The sequence below is a fragment of the Anolis sagrei genome, chromosome 1 (assembly GCF_037176765.1).
Source record: "Anolis sagrei isolate rAnoSag1 chromosome 1, rAnoSag1.mat, whole genome shotgun sequence".
Taxonomy (NCBI): Eukaryota; Metazoa; Chordata; class Lepidosauria; order Squamata; family Dactyloidae; genus Anolis; species Anolis sagrei.
The window spans coordinates 154,116,236-154,133,424 of record NC_090021.1 but is presented as its reverse complement, the minus strand read 5'-3'; the positions used below and the strand labels follow the sequence as shown (position 1 = coordinate 154,133,424).

At 38.7% G+C, this 17,189-nt stretch overlaps 1 protein-coding gene across 2 annotated transcripts in view; it reads left to right on the top strand.

The window, feature by feature from the left end:
- Positions 1–17,189, top strand: part of SPRED2 (sprouty related EVH1 domain containing 2) — an 84,210-nt gene that overhangs the window by 31,379 nt on the left and 35,642 nt on the right. Inside the window, exon 1 of one of the 2 annotated variants that reach the window (XM_060784342.2) lies at positions 10,741–11,012. The exons of the other annotated variant lie outside the window; for it this stretch is intronic. Within the exon in view, the coding sequence (XP_060640325.2) occupies positions 10,996–11,012 (17 nt within the window). The 5' untranslated portion in view covers positions 10,741–10,995. Of the gene's footprint in view, positions 1–10,740; positions 11,013–17,189 lie in introns of those variants that run through there. 2 annotated transcript variants of the gene reach the window in all.

Sequence of the window (17,189 nt, the reverse complement as noted above, 5' to 3'; positions counted from 1 at the left end):
TGAGATACTTCTTCAGCAGATCCTACTGTACCTTATCAAGTAGCTTCCCCCCAGTACATTACTTTTTTTTTTTGTCGTGTCAGGAGCAACCTGAGAAACTGCAAGTCGCTTCTGGTGTGAGAGAATTGGCCGTCTGCAAGGACGTTGCCCAGGGGACGCCCAGATGATTTGATGTTTTTATCACCCTTGTGGGAGGCTTCTCTCATGTCCCCGCATGAGGAGCTGGAGCTGATAGAGGGTGCTCATCCGCCTCTCCCCGGATTCAAACCTACGACCCGTCGGTCTTTACTCCTGCCAGCACAGGAGTTTAACCCACTGCGCCTCCGGGGGCTCCTAGTACATTACTAAGCATGCTTGAATAGCAAAACAAAGAAAAGAGGAAAACAGATTGGCTTTCCTTATTTATGACTATGTTTTTTAAAAAAGCATAAATCTATGTTTGTTCACTAGAATTGACATCTATCTATCTATCTATCTCTCTCTCTCTCTCTCTCTCTCTCTCTCCCTGGATGCATTTTTAAAGAAATTTTAAAGAGTTTCCTAGAAGATTCAACATTTGTTTACTAAGATTTTTGTTAAAGAAGTTATGCCTAGGAACACATTTAACTTCATTAACTGAGGTGTACCTATATTGCTGAAAGTTTTCAAGACTATCCTTTGTTTTGCATAATGACTTTCCTTGCTCTGTTATCCAGTGTTTGCATCTTGGCCTTGTTGTAACTTGATCTTATTGTATCCTATTTTGCTGTAATGGCCTTTGGCTATGTAGAATAAAAGAGGTCATGTCCTTCTGAAACTAGTCTGCTGCCAAAACTCCAGTGTTGTCCCTTGGAGTCTCTGTTCCACCGGGAATATTGTAGAGCCTATGCTCAATGGGTGTTCTTATATTTATAAAATGTGATATACCGTATATAAGAGAAGGACAGAAATATTATGTGGGCACGGAGGGAAGAGTGAATAAAAATCACCAACTAAAGAAAAGAAAGGCGAAGATAGCAGCAACCAAATTCTCTAGCAGTGTCCTGATTCACATGATCCAAATGCAGCCAAATACAAAACAGGGTTGTCCAAACACTGAAGGTTGTAGGTTGTTTTAGGGGGGGAAGACACCTGAAATGCTAAGTTTATAACAAAAGCTGAGATGGAAATGGAAGGGCAGCCTGATCCAGTAGCAGGTCGATGATGTAAAGGCAAACGTGTCAGGAACAGCATCAGGCTATAGCCAGGGAAATAGAAATAAGCTACAAGTAAATGCTTTAAATTGTATCCATTGATGTTGTAAACACCACAGTGACATCCTTGCATATAAGTCGAGATATAACTATTCTAAAAATTAAGTAAATAGTCATTTCTTAGAATCATAGAATCACAGAGTTGGAAGAGACCACATGGACCATCTAGTGCAACCCCTTTCAATGCAGGAAAAGCACAAACAAAGCACCCCTGACAGATGGCTATCCAGCCTCTGTTTAAAAGCTTCCAAGGAGGGAGCTTCCACTGCACTCTGAGGCAGGGAGTTCCACTGGAGAACAGCGCTTTCAGTCGGGAAGTTCTTCCTTAATGTTCAGGTGGAATCTCCTTTCTTGTAATTTGAACCCATTGCTCCCAGTCCTAGTTCCCAGGGCCTGCTCCACTTTTAATGTGTCACTCCCCAGCTCTGTCTCACTATGCAGTTTGCCCAGCAGTGGCAAATTGTCACTTGTTAATGTGTAAACAAGTAGTGGGGTGGGTGGGGCGAGCTTTTGTAAGTTGCAAATCTATTTGAAAGTAGGCCTCTTCCAATACATTGTTCATGTTTTTAGAAATGATGGGGAACCCATCTCTTGGAAACACAGTTTCACTCAGAAATTGATGGATTCTAACCTCAACCAAGATGTGTAAAATCTGCTAAGTTGTAGGGAAGTGCTCTGTGGAACTTGAACCATCATGAGAGAGCTTTAATTTTGGTGTTAACATCACAGGGGGCCCCCCGCCCCATTTGTTGAATGATATGCAACTGCTAGAATAAGACCAATATCTTTGGGAAAAATGAAAAAAGAACAGCTTCCTTTCATAATAAAGAAGTATTTTATTGTGAGTTGTGTTGGTACAGAGAAGCTTGCCAACAGCAGTTGTCAGAACATGATATTTTCTGGTATCCAAAGGTCTGTAGTTTTTGCTTCATTTTCAACTGTGTTGAGGCATGCAGAGCATTTCTGAATGACAACAACATGCCTCCAGGGCATGAATCCAAAGAATATGAACAATATACAGCAGAAGAGTAGTCTGAAAGTTGTTTCATACTCCTAAGACATTGTTGGAATATATTTGATGGCTTGCTCAGCCTCCTATGTAATTTTCTGGGTTGGACACTGGCACTAACTTGACTTGAAACTCCTTGCGTATGTTTACGTTTGCTCATGCACGTAACTTTTTAGTAGTCATTTCAGTCCCGTTCCTGATTGCATTCAGTGGGATTTTATTTCAGTGAAAATACTGCAAGCAACTCACAGAATCTCTTATCTGCAAAATTACTCTAAGAAGTAAAAGTTTCATATATGAGTAACTGTTTTTATATTGAATCAAGCCCAAAATCTCAATGCTTTCAACTTTTCCAGCAGGTCTGATATGACCTGCTGGCATTTTATTTACTTTATTATCATTAGTTCTGGTTTATTGCCAGGGTAACTGGGATGGCTTACAGCATACTGGGGGGAGGGGGACGGGACATAATTTAAAATACAACCTAACAAATGCAATTGCAAAGCAATGAATGGTAGAAAGAATTTACAATTAAATTAGTATTAAATGGTCTACCTTTTTCCAGTCTTTTCTGGCTCATAACTGGAAATGGATGTGTTCCCCTTCTGTCCAGCTGAAATGGCCCCCATTGAATTTTGTTGGTAGGGATTCAACAGGTACCTTTAAGAGTTGAATGCCAGACAGGGTTGTTCTTGTGAAACTGTTCAGACCAAACTATTGTATGTACATGTGTATAATTCAACCTCTTGTATATGGGTGCTTTTATGATCTGTGGATAAGCTGAGGAGAAAGTTCCAACACTAAAATCGTGAAACAATGATTTGAGTTTCTATTTAAATCACTTACAGTTTCAGTAATGAGCTGAAAAATTTTTAATGTTTTATGTTATTTTAATTCATTGCTCTTCAAACTGTAAGTTCAGGATGGGATAGCTATTTTTAGTAATTTTTTAAAGTGATAGAAGTGATAAAACTACACGATGATCTGTTAATTATCTGTCATAAATTAGTTTTATAAATATTGTTTGTCATGTAGCCTAATATTAGTTTTTCTTTATCCTTTAACTCTACCTTTGTGGCCAAGTATGAAATATCTTTGTTCTTCCATTGACTACCATAAGCCATAAATGCTTGAGAACTGAACGCTACAAAAATTATTTGAATTAGAATTTCAGAAAAGATGACTAAAATGCATAAAATCCTGAAGCAGTCATCTTCCAGACCCATGACTCGCAGTTAAGGTGACTGATCTGGGTGGAAAGAACTCCACAGCTACTTTTGCAAACCTGAGTTTTGGATTAGTGTCTCTTGAACACAGCAACCATTTCCCATGCCATGTAGGGGGGAAATGAAGGGGTTTTAAAGGCCTTTTGTAATTAGACATGGGTGTATGTTTAAAGAAATGAACATCAGATCCCCCACTGGGCATGCCCTAGTGCTTAGGTGCACTTAACTAAGCTCTTTATTCCAAACTACTGGCAGGAAATTGCTTGATAAGTGTCTGGAGACGCCTGTTATGAAGACTGGCATATACTCTCACATTCAAACAAATCCTGTTCTTTGAATGTAGCTACTATAGAAGCTTTTGATGAGTTTTAGTGTAGGATCTAACTTCAGTCCTATAACTGAGAGCAACTAAAATTGATGTCATATCCTCAATCCCAATATCATTTTAGAATTGAAATTGGGGTTGGCATGTACAAACAGGTGTATCACAATCCTTGAGGAATGCAGTGAAATTTCATGTTACAAAAAACATCAGGAATCTGTATAGGTGGCTTCAGGTTAAATCAATGCGCCTGTTGTGTATGTGTCTCGGAAAGAAAGGCATTTATTTGTGCAAATAGAGTTGCCAAATCAATCTGTCACTTCCCCTCTTCACTTCATTGATTGATTTTTTTGCCTCTATTGTACAGAATTTGCATATGATGAATAGGAACTAGTTTGATTGTATAAAAAGCCTTTCAAGTCTAGTATTGATTTCTTTTACTGTAAAGGGTTAAGCTGATTTTTTTAAAAAAAAATCCTTAAAATCATTTTTCAATTCTTATAAATTGTTTAATAGTTTGGATTAATATTTTTTAAGTCCCTTAAAGTTAAGCTAGTTTAACTTTAATGTTTAATGGTCTCCATAGAACAATTCTAGAATTTAAAAAACCAACAGATTTCCAGAAGAGTTGGCTAAATCAGTAAATAAAGGTATTGTTGTTTGCTTTTTTATATATCAACTCAGATGTCCTCCCAACACACAAGACTAAACTTGCATCATCACTGGCTGGCATGGCCGACACATCTGGCAGATACTGGGCTGGGGACATCTTGAGCTAAACAAAAAGATCAGCCATTGATAAGCCCAAGCCAAATCCATCTCAGATGGGATGGGAATTGTGTGTCCATCCAGATGTTGCTGGCCTGCAGCTTCCTCATTCCTCACTACTGACTGTGCTGAAAGCTGCAGTTTTAACAATAGCTGGACAGCCATATGCTTTTGGCCTTCCACTTACTAGTACCATTCAAATAGACCTTTTTCTTCCTCAGTTCTTCTTTCTTAACAACAACTTTAATCTTACAATCCGCCACCATCTCCCCGAATGGACTCGAGGCGGCTTACAGATGACACAAAATGCCTAAAAACAAACATAAAAGTGAACACAATATAAAATACAATAAAATAAAACACAAGCACACAAAAACATTAATTGATTGATATTATTGATATATCCAACGTGCAATAGCCAATCATAGCATTTGCCTCCATGATACTGCCTCCCAAGAGCCTTTTTGTCTGTTAAAAGAGAATTTTTGTAGAGGAACTTTTGAGTTGTGTTGAGCATTTGCATATCCTTAGTGACTTAGATTTTCTATCTCCGTTTCTTAAAAAATGTAGTAAAAACTAAAATCTGTTCTATACCATAGTCTGTGGCATTTATCATATTCTTGCTGTTGAGATATTATGAGTGAAATTATACATCAGTTTTGTTTTTCGTGTGCGTGTGCATAAATCATCTATTGACTTATGGTGACCTCATGAATTTCATAGAGGTTTCTTATGCAAGGGATCCTCAGGGATGGTTTTTGCAATTCCTTCTTCTGAAATATATACTTGACATTATATTCTGACTTTCTAAAATCCCGTCTGTGATCTTGTCATTCTAATGTGATCTAACTCCTAATCCTGACTAAACAGGATACTTAATAGTTACTACAGATGATTTCTTTTTTAGAAAAAGCTGTCATATCCCATATGTGTGAAACCACCTTAGGGGCTGAATTTGTGAAACCTGAGGTTGTACGCCAAACTTGTTGTACCACATCTTTATTCTTGCATTGAATTGTGTTCACACATGAATGGAAGTAGAGCTCATTTAACATAATCAGACTTACTTTTGAATAGGCATTATTATAAATGATTCTACGTTATCCTTCAGGAGACATCCCCAAATTGGTTTGCAGTGTGCCTGGTTGAAGAGTAAGAGTAAGGGGCCAATACATCCCGATAAAGTCTTACTGTTTAAAATATGTATGCAACTCCAGTAATTTACCCTGACTCTGCCCTCCGAGAAGGCAGTGGGTCACAGTCATTCAGAGCCAGTGGAAGATAATATGTTACTTCTAGTATTATGTATGAGAGTTGTCCATAAGAGGAAAAGGAGAAATCAGAATGGAGAGACCAGGTATATTTGCAGCCAAATGGACAACCTAGTGAAGCTGAGTTTGTCTTGAAGGGTATAAACATCCGGCCTTTTTTGATCATTGCAAGAAGTTTGTTGCTCTGTCTTCTATGGGGAATGAATGAGAGAACCTAGCACTGCAGCCCTGCTGGTCAGAAATGGTGAAACATGGTGGTGTCCATGTTTACCTGGCTAAATTGATGTTTTCTTCTAGTACCATTCTGAAGCCACTGAGAAGTACCCTACACAGGTCTACCCCAACTCCAGCAAAGCCCTGGTGCTTTTGTTGTTGTTGTTGTTGTTTATTTGTTCAGTAACTACCAACTCTTTGTGACCTCATAGACCAGTCCACACCGAGCTCCCTGTCAGTCATTGCCACGCCAAGATCTTTCAAGGCCAAGCCAGTCACTTCAAGGATACCATCCATCCATCTTGCCCTTGATCACCCCCTCTTCCTTTTTCCTTAAATTTTCCCCAGCATCATTATCTTCTCCACGCCTTCCTGTCTGCTCATTATGTGGTCAAAGTACTTCATCTTTGCCTCTAATATCCTTCCCTCCAGTGAGCAGTTGGGCATTATTTCCTGTGGTGTGGGTTGGTTTGATCTTCTTGCGGTCCAAGGCACTCTCAGAATTTTCCTCCAACATCACAGCTCAAAAGTGTCTATCTTCCTTCGCTCAGCCTTCGTTATGGTCCAGTTCTCGCATCCATAGGTTACTACTGGGAATGCCATTGCTTTACCTATGCGGATCTTTGTTGCCAGTGTGATTTTATTGAGATTGGTCATTGCTGTCCTCCCAAGAAGTAAACGTCTTCTGATTTCCTGGCTGCAGTCTGTGTCTGCAGTCATCTTTGCACCTAGAAATACAAAGTCTGTCACTGTTGCCACGTTTTCTCCTGTTTGCCAGTTATCAATCAGTCCGGTTGCCAGAATCTTGGTTTTTTAATGTTTAACTGCAACTCAGCCTTTGCACTTTCTTCTTTCACCTTGATTAGAAGGCTCCTCAGCTCCTCCTCGCATTCAGCCATCAAAGTGGTATCATCTGCATATCTCAGGTTGTTAATGTTTCTTTCAGCAATTTTAACTCCAGCCTTGGATTCATCAAGTCCTGCACAACGTATGATGTGTTTTGCATACAAGTTGAATAGGTCAGGTGAGAATATACAGCCCTGCCATACTCCTTTCCAAATCTTGAACCAGTCTGTTGTTCCGTGGTCTGTTCTTACTGTTGCTACATGACAGCATCATCTTTCAAGCCCTAGTGCCACAATTCAAATTTGGAATGAGAAAAGTCTTGAAAATGTGTATAAAACTATTAATAATTTAGAGCATTTGGCTGTAGCATTTTAAGTTGCATGGTTCTGAGACAGTTGGAATTATTTTAATAAACCAAGGATTGAGTTAAAAATAGTTCAGACCAATTAGCAAAGCACTGAAGATTCAAATTTTTTTGGACTAGATGTTGCCTGCTCTTGTGTTTCCTATCCTGTTTCCCTAGCTGCCCTTGCTCTTCTGCTAGTCTTTGCAACTTGCATTTGATTCTAGGAGACACAGTGACATGGTAGACTGGGCCTGCCTTGGCTGCCACTTTCCTCTTAAGCAACTACAAAACTTTTCTGATTTTAAAGAAGCAGAGGGAAATCCCTTTCAGTTATTGTGCTGTGCATATATATTTGTGTGGCTTTTGTGGATCTCACAGCCATCTGGTAGTAGCTTTAGTGAGTGCCTGTATCATTTATGAATATCTATTTGTTAGTGGTAACCATACTACTCGCTTCTGGTAGTTTCTCCTGACACGATTAAAAAAAACCATACTATTGATATATTATTTCGTTTAATGAAGCATCCTTACAAAAATTGAAAGTTGAAAGAGAAGGGGAACCTTGTCTGGAGAAGAGATGTTCGTTCTCAACTTTTCTCATGAGCTTCTATTTTGAATTTCTAGAGATCTATTTTGATATTTTCTAGTGAAAATACTTGAATTGGTTTTCCGGTGTGCCTTGAAAATGATGGTATAGATCAGCCTGGTTGAACACCTGCCTTTAATAAATAGAAAGATATAAATAAAAAGAAAGATATATAGGCTTTTTGGTCCCCAAATCACTTGCCCCCCCCCCCCCCTGCACCAATTAAATTCTCAACTCTGGTTCCTATGAATCATGGGACTATGGTTATCAGCTTTCAGGCAACCTGTGGTGGTGATATTCATGTAGTTGTTACTATGAAATGGACAACATATATCAATGGAATGGATTTCTCAGCACTTCTGCAGCTTCCATATCTCACCAATGGGTTTATTTTCCTTTCCTTCAACTAGCATAGCGATCTCCATTTTTACATTGTGCCATTACTTTTAGCTAACATGATTTTCTGGATTCAGATCAAGGATTAAAATGAGGCATTTAAAAACACCCTCTTTCTGTTTTGTTGGAAGAAAGCTTATTAGACTAGAGCAGGCATGGGAAAACTTGGGCCCTCCAGGTGTTTTGGACTTCAACTCCCACAATTCCCTTTCCTTTTCTTCCTCAGCCTCTTAAGCTTAAAAGGGGGGAAAGGAAGGGGCCTGAGACTGTTAGGAATTGTAGGAATTGAAGTCCAAAACACTTGGAGGGCCCACGTTTGCCCATACCTGGTCTAGAATCTACATTGATTAGACTGATCGTTATTTGAAAAGATATATTAAACACTATAAAAGTCATGAAAGTAGTTAGTTGGAAGTGTAATTAAATATAAATATTAACCATGGTTTGAAGTTAAGAAACAGATATCTGTAGGAACATACTAGAGAGATTTTTCTTTGTTATATGTATAGTGTGATAATATTAAAATTATTTATTTAATATTACATTTTATAAAATCATGATTGGGGTTATATCTACTTGATGATTTCAAAATAGTGGGAGAATTCACAGACTTTTTGCTACCTTGAGCATATTTGGATCTTTCTACTCACCTGGATTGTAGTATAATTCTTCATTTTCTTTTGATGTGTCCCTCTCGCAAAGAAGCAGATGTCTGAAAAACTAAGTGATGGTTTGTTTTAAAGCAAACCCCCTCACCCAAGATATGTTTGGGGGAGTATTTAATCTTCCAGAGAAGGAAGTAAGCTTTTAAATAAACATCAGACAGCTTTTCATTTCTGGTAACTTGAGAGAACATGAAATCTTTCAAATCCCTCACTCATTTTTGCCCAACTGTGCTGTTGAAACTGCTTCAAAGATATTTCATAATTTCCCCCTTTCCACCTTGTGAAATTCAAATAAATTAAATGCAATTAGAGTGTCAAAGTTTGCTGTATTTAATAAAAGTAGTTGTTCCCTGTGCATCTTTCTTCATTAGTATCCCATGCTTTTGCAAACAGCAGTCTGGATCTTTTCTGGTCTTTTTCTCTTTCTCTATTAGTTGGTTGTGACTAAATCTTTTGAAATGGTTATATAAAGAAATAGCTGCTGTCTTCCTCTTTTACATCACTTCCCTGTGTTCCTTTTGATCCGATTCACTTGTACCTTTCACCAACACCTGTCATCTTCTTCACCAGCAACTTTCACTACCCCACTTTATCCCCTGTAGGCTGCAGATTTATTACGGGATTAGATCAACATTAACACACAGTTAGATTTACATAAGTTTGCAACAATAATTGGCTATGTTTGATTCTCCTCAGTTTCTTCTCTTGGCCTATTGCAGTTAAAATCCTCATTATGCATATTTTGCGATGTACCTCATATATATCCTTGCCACTAATTTTGGTGGCTGGTCCAAGTGTGTGAAACTCGGTCACCATTCTCAGCCCCAATTCTCTAACATATTTGTTTATTCTACTTCTGGCTAGCCCACTCCCCCCCCCCCCAAAAAAAAACTTTATGGAAACATTTGCTAATATTGTATTGTCGAAGGCTTTCATGGCCGGAATCTTTGCTAATATTTCTCCTTTCCTCTCACTCCAATATATATTCATTCACTGGCTGTGGCTACAATACATGCCCTTGGAGCTGGATCACACATTTGGAGAGAAAGGCAATTGGTGGACAAAGTGAAATGTTTTACTTTTCTTCTCAATAGCCCCCCATTCTACAATTTTCCATCTCTTTGTTTTCATTTGGGTGCCGAAACCAGAAGAGAGGCTAACTTAAGGGGAAAAATGTTATTAGGGTGCAAACAGGGAAATTTGCATTTGCAACAAGACTTAAGATGTTCTTAAAGTGTGTGTGTGTGTGTGTGTGTGTGTGTGTGTGTGTATCTTCTTGCCACATGCCTTTTCCCAAGTAGTGGTCCAGTGCTCACAATCTAATCTAACAGGTTTGAATCTTCATTAAGCCATAGTTTTGTTGTGTTGTGCATAAGTAAAGGCTGAGCATTCCTCCTTTGCTTTTCCCCATCACTGCCAGAATAAAGGATTCAAAGGATATGAAAAAATAATTCAAGTGTGTTCCAACCCCTCCTACCTAAATTCAGTTGTCTGGGTGACAAACAGAAATGTTGTGGGCTCATTTAGATTTCTTTTAAATTATATTTTGCCTTGGCAAGTCAGAGATAGTACAGATCTGGTTTGTTCCACCGGAATGGCATTGATAAACTGCATGGAGATAGTGGTCTTCCAGCTCCTTGCAACCCTTCCTTTGCAGTCACTAAGTAAAACACGAAAGCTGTAGTTTTGAATCCTCCTTATGTTGGAAACACTGAGAATAATGTGTGTGTGTGCGCACACACATGTATTTCTGTTTTATTCTGCCTTTTTTTACCAGGAAAAAACAATACTTTGGGAAGAGCAGGATTTTTTTTAAGGAGGAGCTCAAGAATGAAGAAGTGTCGTTGGTCAGTTCTTCATGTAATTCATTGTGGGAATCAGGATACTGAAATATGAGGAACGACGCAACTGGCCTATAAAATGCAGAATAGTCCTCTGATGACTCATCTAGTACAATGCAGTATATTTGTCAAGGAGACTGAATCATGCATGGGGGAAGCCACTTTTCTACTAACCAGCTGGTGCTCAAATCAACAAGACAATCCATTTTATTGTATGGTTTATTGTGGTAGCAGTGGCAAAACGGCGCACACTGGTGTATAAAATGTAGAGGAAATGGCATCTGTTGGCAGGTAAGGTGCATTCCCCTTTTAGACTTTGCCTGCATGTCGGTGCTCACGTAGTTCACCCTCCCCTCCTCCCCTGTCATTTGTCCTAGTCTTCTTTAAAATAAATCTGCAAATCCTGAGGTCTGTAGTTGTGGAAGGAGTGAGGGGTTTTCCCCCTCTTAACATTCAGATGTTATGTTAATGAGAGTGGCATACGCATGCATGACCCCTTATAACTAAAGGGATGGGGAAGAGATCAGTCCTTACCTGTTCATGAACAGAATGCATGGGGAAGAGAAAAATGGAGATCTGAATAGTGATGCATGCCACTTGGGAGAATAGTGCTGTTCTTAAGCTGAATTAACTGGAATGCAATTAAATTATCTTTCAGTTATGAATAGCAGTCAGAATGGTTTAAGTGTCAAAAAGGCTGGAGTCACAATAAATTAGCCATTACCCCAGAATGTGTCCTGTAATTACTGAATGTAGCATTATAATAAAAATGAAAATATCTTAGAAGATGGCTTGCATTCTTAATTGTTTTATACTTCACCGAACAGCATGGTGCTATTTGAAAAGAAATCTCTGTTTTAGTTTATGCCAGCCTTCTTTGCAACATTAAAAAAGCTATGCAAAAAATCATAATTCAGTATGTACACAAGAGGAAGTAAGTCCATGGAAGTCTTTGGTGACACTTGTGTATTTTGCTAAAAGACTGGTGGTTGGCTGATTGGTCTTGCAGAGATCATAAGTGCATACTGTTGTTGTAACAGCTTTCCTGTATATCACAATAAAACGTAGTGTCATGGCGATAGCTATGCCTAGAATTGTATCTTGATCCAGCCACCCCAAAGCTTCCCGAGACCTTAAGAGCCCTCATGATGTGCTCTAATTTTCCTACCATCTTTCTCATTGCTATCTTGGTTGCTCGTAGGCCAAAGACACATTTACTGATGCTTTTTCCTAGTTTGCGCTTGTCTGCTTTTTTGGCAAAGTATGATGGCTCCCCTATTTTAAGTAGCTATTGACTCGAATTCTTAGGCTATAGTTTCCTCTTCCAGGTGTCTTTGTCAAGCTTTTTCTGGAGAAACCGTCATGGTATAGTAATGCACTATCTGTATCAAAATAATATTTGTACTTTATAGCATATCCATGTAAATAAGATTTTAACAGTAAATATAAATTTTATTTTAAGTAAATGATTATTAGAGCATTCTGTTCAGAGGATTTCCAAATCATTTCAGTAGAGACATTTCAGTTCATTCTGTTCAAACCAAAAGAAAAGACCTTGGATATGGAGAATTTTGTGCCTCCTAACAGATTGCTCTGTGGCATGAATGTGATTTTAATAGAGTTATCATATGCTAGGATCATCCCTATTTACTCGCTCAACTTAAAATTATCTGTCCTATATCTCTGAATTATGAAAATGAAGAGGGGAAAAAACATGATTTAGCCTAAAGATGCCTGGTTTTGATTCTCTTCCCTTTTTAGTGTTTTCAATCTCTTCCCTTCCTGTCTACTGTTTAGTTTTAAAAACAGCATTTATAGCTTGTGACTCAAAAAGGGGGAAAAACCAAAAGAAAAAGAAAAATGCTCAACTATCAACCTGTTATTGACGACCACTTATAATATCCATTTTAAAACATATTTCAGTGGAACTCCTTAAAATAGTGCTTCACACAAAAACGTTATGCAGAGCTTGAATTCCTAGGACAAAAGGGCAGGTCCAGATGATGAGTCACTGCCGTTTTCATTCTCTTTTTATTATATATAGTAGTAGCCATTTTTTGCCATATGTATCCAAGGTTTCATTCATTAAACTCACCCAGTTCCAGTCACCCTTATAAGATGATATATTTATTTTAGCATGTCAGTGTCAAATGTGGAAAAACTTCCTAATTACTACAAGAACCATTCTCTGATCAAAAAAATGTACCAGGGAAATGCTTCCTAAGAGAGATTTTGATTCATTTGAAGATCTGTGATAACATTTGAACAGTGACAAGCTTTCTATTGACTGACTTCTTCATACTTAATCAGAGATGGGTCTCAATAGGACTATACTTAGAGAGAACCTGCCAGAGCTTAGACTCTATTGAGACATAGCCTTCATGAGCCCAAGGTCATTGCCCTGTCTTGGTGAGGCAGCACAGTAGGAAAAACACAGAGGAAAAAGCTATGTTTATGTGAGGAAAGCAACAGCTACTTATCACTTGGCTTTTGCTAGAAGAAAGGTTGGACATACTCAATTGAATTAGAATTATTTCATGCTAAATTGCCTGAAGTCATCTTAAGAATATTCTATTTCTTTTCATTCCTAGTCTTTAGGTTCAGGATAGTAATAATTTGGGATGAAAAATATAATACACCATAAAATCAGACTGAAATATTATCTGTGACCTGTAAAAGCTGTGGAAATAAGCTTAATGGTCCATTTTGATATGTTCTATCATAATGGGAGGAAGTGTTCTTGGCAGCCTATATAGGGGCCCGTGTCCTTCATATGTCTTGCCAGTTCCAGAGGTCATATTTAAAAAAGGACTATGTAACAAACTCTAACTGGAACATGAGGGAGGTGGCATTCTTTAAATATCTGTGGGGCAACACATAAAGAAGTTCAGATGGAAACGCATATTGCATGAAAATGGGGGAGAAATGCTGTACAGATACTCAAACAATTGGAGATGGCTTTGTGCTAACCAATCATTAAGGATTATTCATATATTTTCCTGCCACCTGAGTGATTCTGCACATTGACCAAATTCAGTAACACAAGAACAGGATTTCGTGTCTCCCTGTAAAATCTTCACAGAGACCAGTGGGCTTGAAGAAACAGAGAACATCCTGATGTTCCTGAAACAGCAAGAAATGAAACTGCCACCTGTTTGCCCTTCCCACGGTCAGTGGGAATATGAACACATTAATTTCTTTTTTTGAACCCTCCTCTTTAAAAGGCAATTCTGTATGAAAGTGTAACAGATATAAACACTGCCAGGATGACTGCCATACTGGGTACATTATAAGCTGATCAGAAGTTGGAAGCTAAGCAAGGGCTGACTTGGGAGAGGTTTCTATGGGAAGTAACCTGGGCTTTCCAAGTAGGACTTGAAAAGAACTTGCCTCAAAGCTTGGAGAGCTGGCAGCAACTGTGCTAAGTGAACCAGTGGCCTGCCTTTGCTTCCTGTGACAAAGAACGTGAAGATCCTACAAAGTGAATGTTGTTGGTTTTTTCTAATGAAATAGGAAAATCTGAGAACTTGATGTGCTGAAATGGCCCTTCATTGGGGTTTAAGATTGTATGTGCTTTAGATAATCTTCGTCTTCAGCAAAATCTTAAGTTTTGGAAAAAAAAAATGCCCCCCTCCCGCCCCATCCAGTAAACAATGCTCTTTCTAGACAGTAGTTCCCAACCTTTTTTTGACCAGGGATCATTGAGCAGGGGCCACTCTCCAACATTAATACCAAAAGGGTTACGAAACAGTTTTTGGTCAACTTTAGATTCAGTTTGGGGTCCTGATTCAGAAAATTGCATTGGATAGACCATATCAGCTCTAGTTTCTGATACAGAACATTTGCCATTGTCAGCAATAGGGAAGGAGTGGCAGGTGGTGCGAAAGGAGTGGAAATAAAATCAATAAATAAGAGGAAGGAGACTGGTGGATCAAATTGTTGTCTTTGCAGCCCAGTGGTGGTCCGCGGCCCACAGGTTAAGAACCACTGTTCTATACAATTTGATGAGTCTGGTCCACTTGTTTTACCACTAAATCATGTGAATGCAGATGCAAATATGGAACTGAATGGCATTAATGCATATTCTAAATGTAGTTTCGTCCATTAATTTGCCTCTTTATTGGATTCCGCCCTTGCCTTTTGTCTGTTCCTTTTTAACAACCTCCACCTTTGACCTCTGACACTATAACGTTCTTTTGCTGAATGGGAGCTTGAGAGCCAGATGATTATTCTATTGTAAATTGTGAAGTCATTAGGACTACTCCATTCTTACTGCTTATTGCTCTGCCAAATGTTTTGTTCTGTGCTTGGTGTTTCTGGACACAAGTGTGGGTGCTCATGCTCCATGAACTAAGCAAGTAGTTATAAAGCACTGTGCAAGAATGTGTGGTTTCATGCATGTATGGATCCAGATGCAACCACATCAATGCAACATAACTTGGAATATGTAAAGGCTTAGAACTTGGAATGTTTGGGGGTAGAAAATCATATATTTCTTTTTCCCGAAGACATAGGTACTGAAATAATTTCAACAAACACCCATCTGTATAAATAAAATGAACTTATTCATTATTTCTTCTACTGTATAGTTAATGAATGCACGTTTCATTTGCTAATTGGTTGGGAAGGGAATGTGGAACATAGCAGGGCATAGACCAGAGGTCCTAAAACTTTTTAAACAGAGGGCCAGGTCGCAGTCCCTCAAACTGTTGGAGGGCCGGATTTGAAAAAACAAACAAACATGAATTCCTATTCACACTGCACGTATCTTATTTGTAGGGCAAAACCACTTTAAAACAATACAATAATTGAAATGAAGAACAATTTTAACAAATATATGCTTATTAGTATTTCAATGGGGAGTGTGGGCCTGCTTTCAGCTGATGAGATAGGATTGTTGTTGTTGTTTATTTTATTTATTTATTTCACGCATTTCCACCCTGCCCTTCTCAACCCCCGAGGGGGGATTCAGGGCGGCTTACCTAAGGCACAATTCGATGCCTACACATTGTTGTTGTTGTTGTTGTTGTTGTTGTTGTTGTTGTGTGCTTTCAAGCCATTTCAGACTTAGGTTGACCCTGAGTGAGGGCCGGGTAAATGACCTTGGAGGGTCGCATCCGGCCCCCTGGCCTTAGTTTGAGGGCCCCTGGCATAGACTATGAAGGGAAAGGGCATAGAATACATAACTTATGATGTTTCCGTTTGTTTATTTGTTGTTTGTTTGTTTTCTGTTGCCTAACAATTAAAAGTTAACTTTTAATAAAAAAAATAATTTGTAGCAGAGTTATTATGGATCAAGCCAAAAGCTTGTCTAGTGCAAAGCCAGTTAGATGCCTTCAAGCACATTAAGTCAAGTGTCTTTCTCAGCAACTGGTACTCAGGCACTATGGAACATCCAGTCCTGAAAGTTTATATGTTTTTGTGTGAGAAACATCCGGTGAAGTTGCATCCTCCATAGATTAGTCTCATCTCCTTTTCCAAGGCGAGCTTATACACAACCCTGAAAATGGAGGCATGTCTGTTAGATCTGCTAGAGTTTTTTTATCATGTCAGAAGCATCTTGAGAAATTGTAAGTTGCTTCTAGAATGAGAAAATTGGCTGTCTGCATAGACATTGCCCAGGGAACGCCTGGATGTGTTACTCTTCTGTGGGAGGCTTCTCTCACGTCCCCGCATGGGAAGCTGGAACTGGCAGATGGAAGCACAGCTCATCTCATGGATTTGAACCACTGACCTTCAGATCAGTAGTTCAGCCGGCAAAAGGGTTTAACCCATTGCACCACTGTGGCTTCTATTTGCTAGCGTGAGAATATAGAAAATTGAGTTTTTCAGAATCCAAAATGACCTTAACAGATTAGAGAGTTTGGTCAAAACTAACAAAAGGAATTTCAACTAGGAGAAATGCATGATACTTTAGTTAGGCAAATTAAATGAAATTCATGGATACAAGATGGGTGACGCCTGGCTTGACAACAGAACATGTGAAAAAGATCTGGGAGAAGACAAAAAGTTAAACATGAGCCAACAATGTGATGGAACAGCTAAAAAATCCAGTGAGATTTTGGGCAGTTTCGAAGTATGTGGTGCTACATGACCTTATGAAACTTGTCCCTCAGTCTTTCAGGTTTATGTACAGTTTGTATCTTCAAGTCAATGGTATTGCAATCAATATCACCTTGAGCTCATATTATGTCATGGCTAGGATTGACCTAGAGCACCATTTCCTCTGCTCCTTTCCCTGTTGTGTTTCAGATTCACTAATGATAATCGTAACATTTGGGCCTACAAAACGCTGGCTCTAGAAAATTTGACCAGCATTTACTGTATCTTCTACAACACCACTGGGATTATCTTAGTTGAGACTATTATTTGGACCTATTGTATCGAGAGTGTTGACTTCAAATTGCTTCATTATTTACCTAAATCACTTATTTATACCCTCTTGTTCCATCTACTCCAAGCATAGTC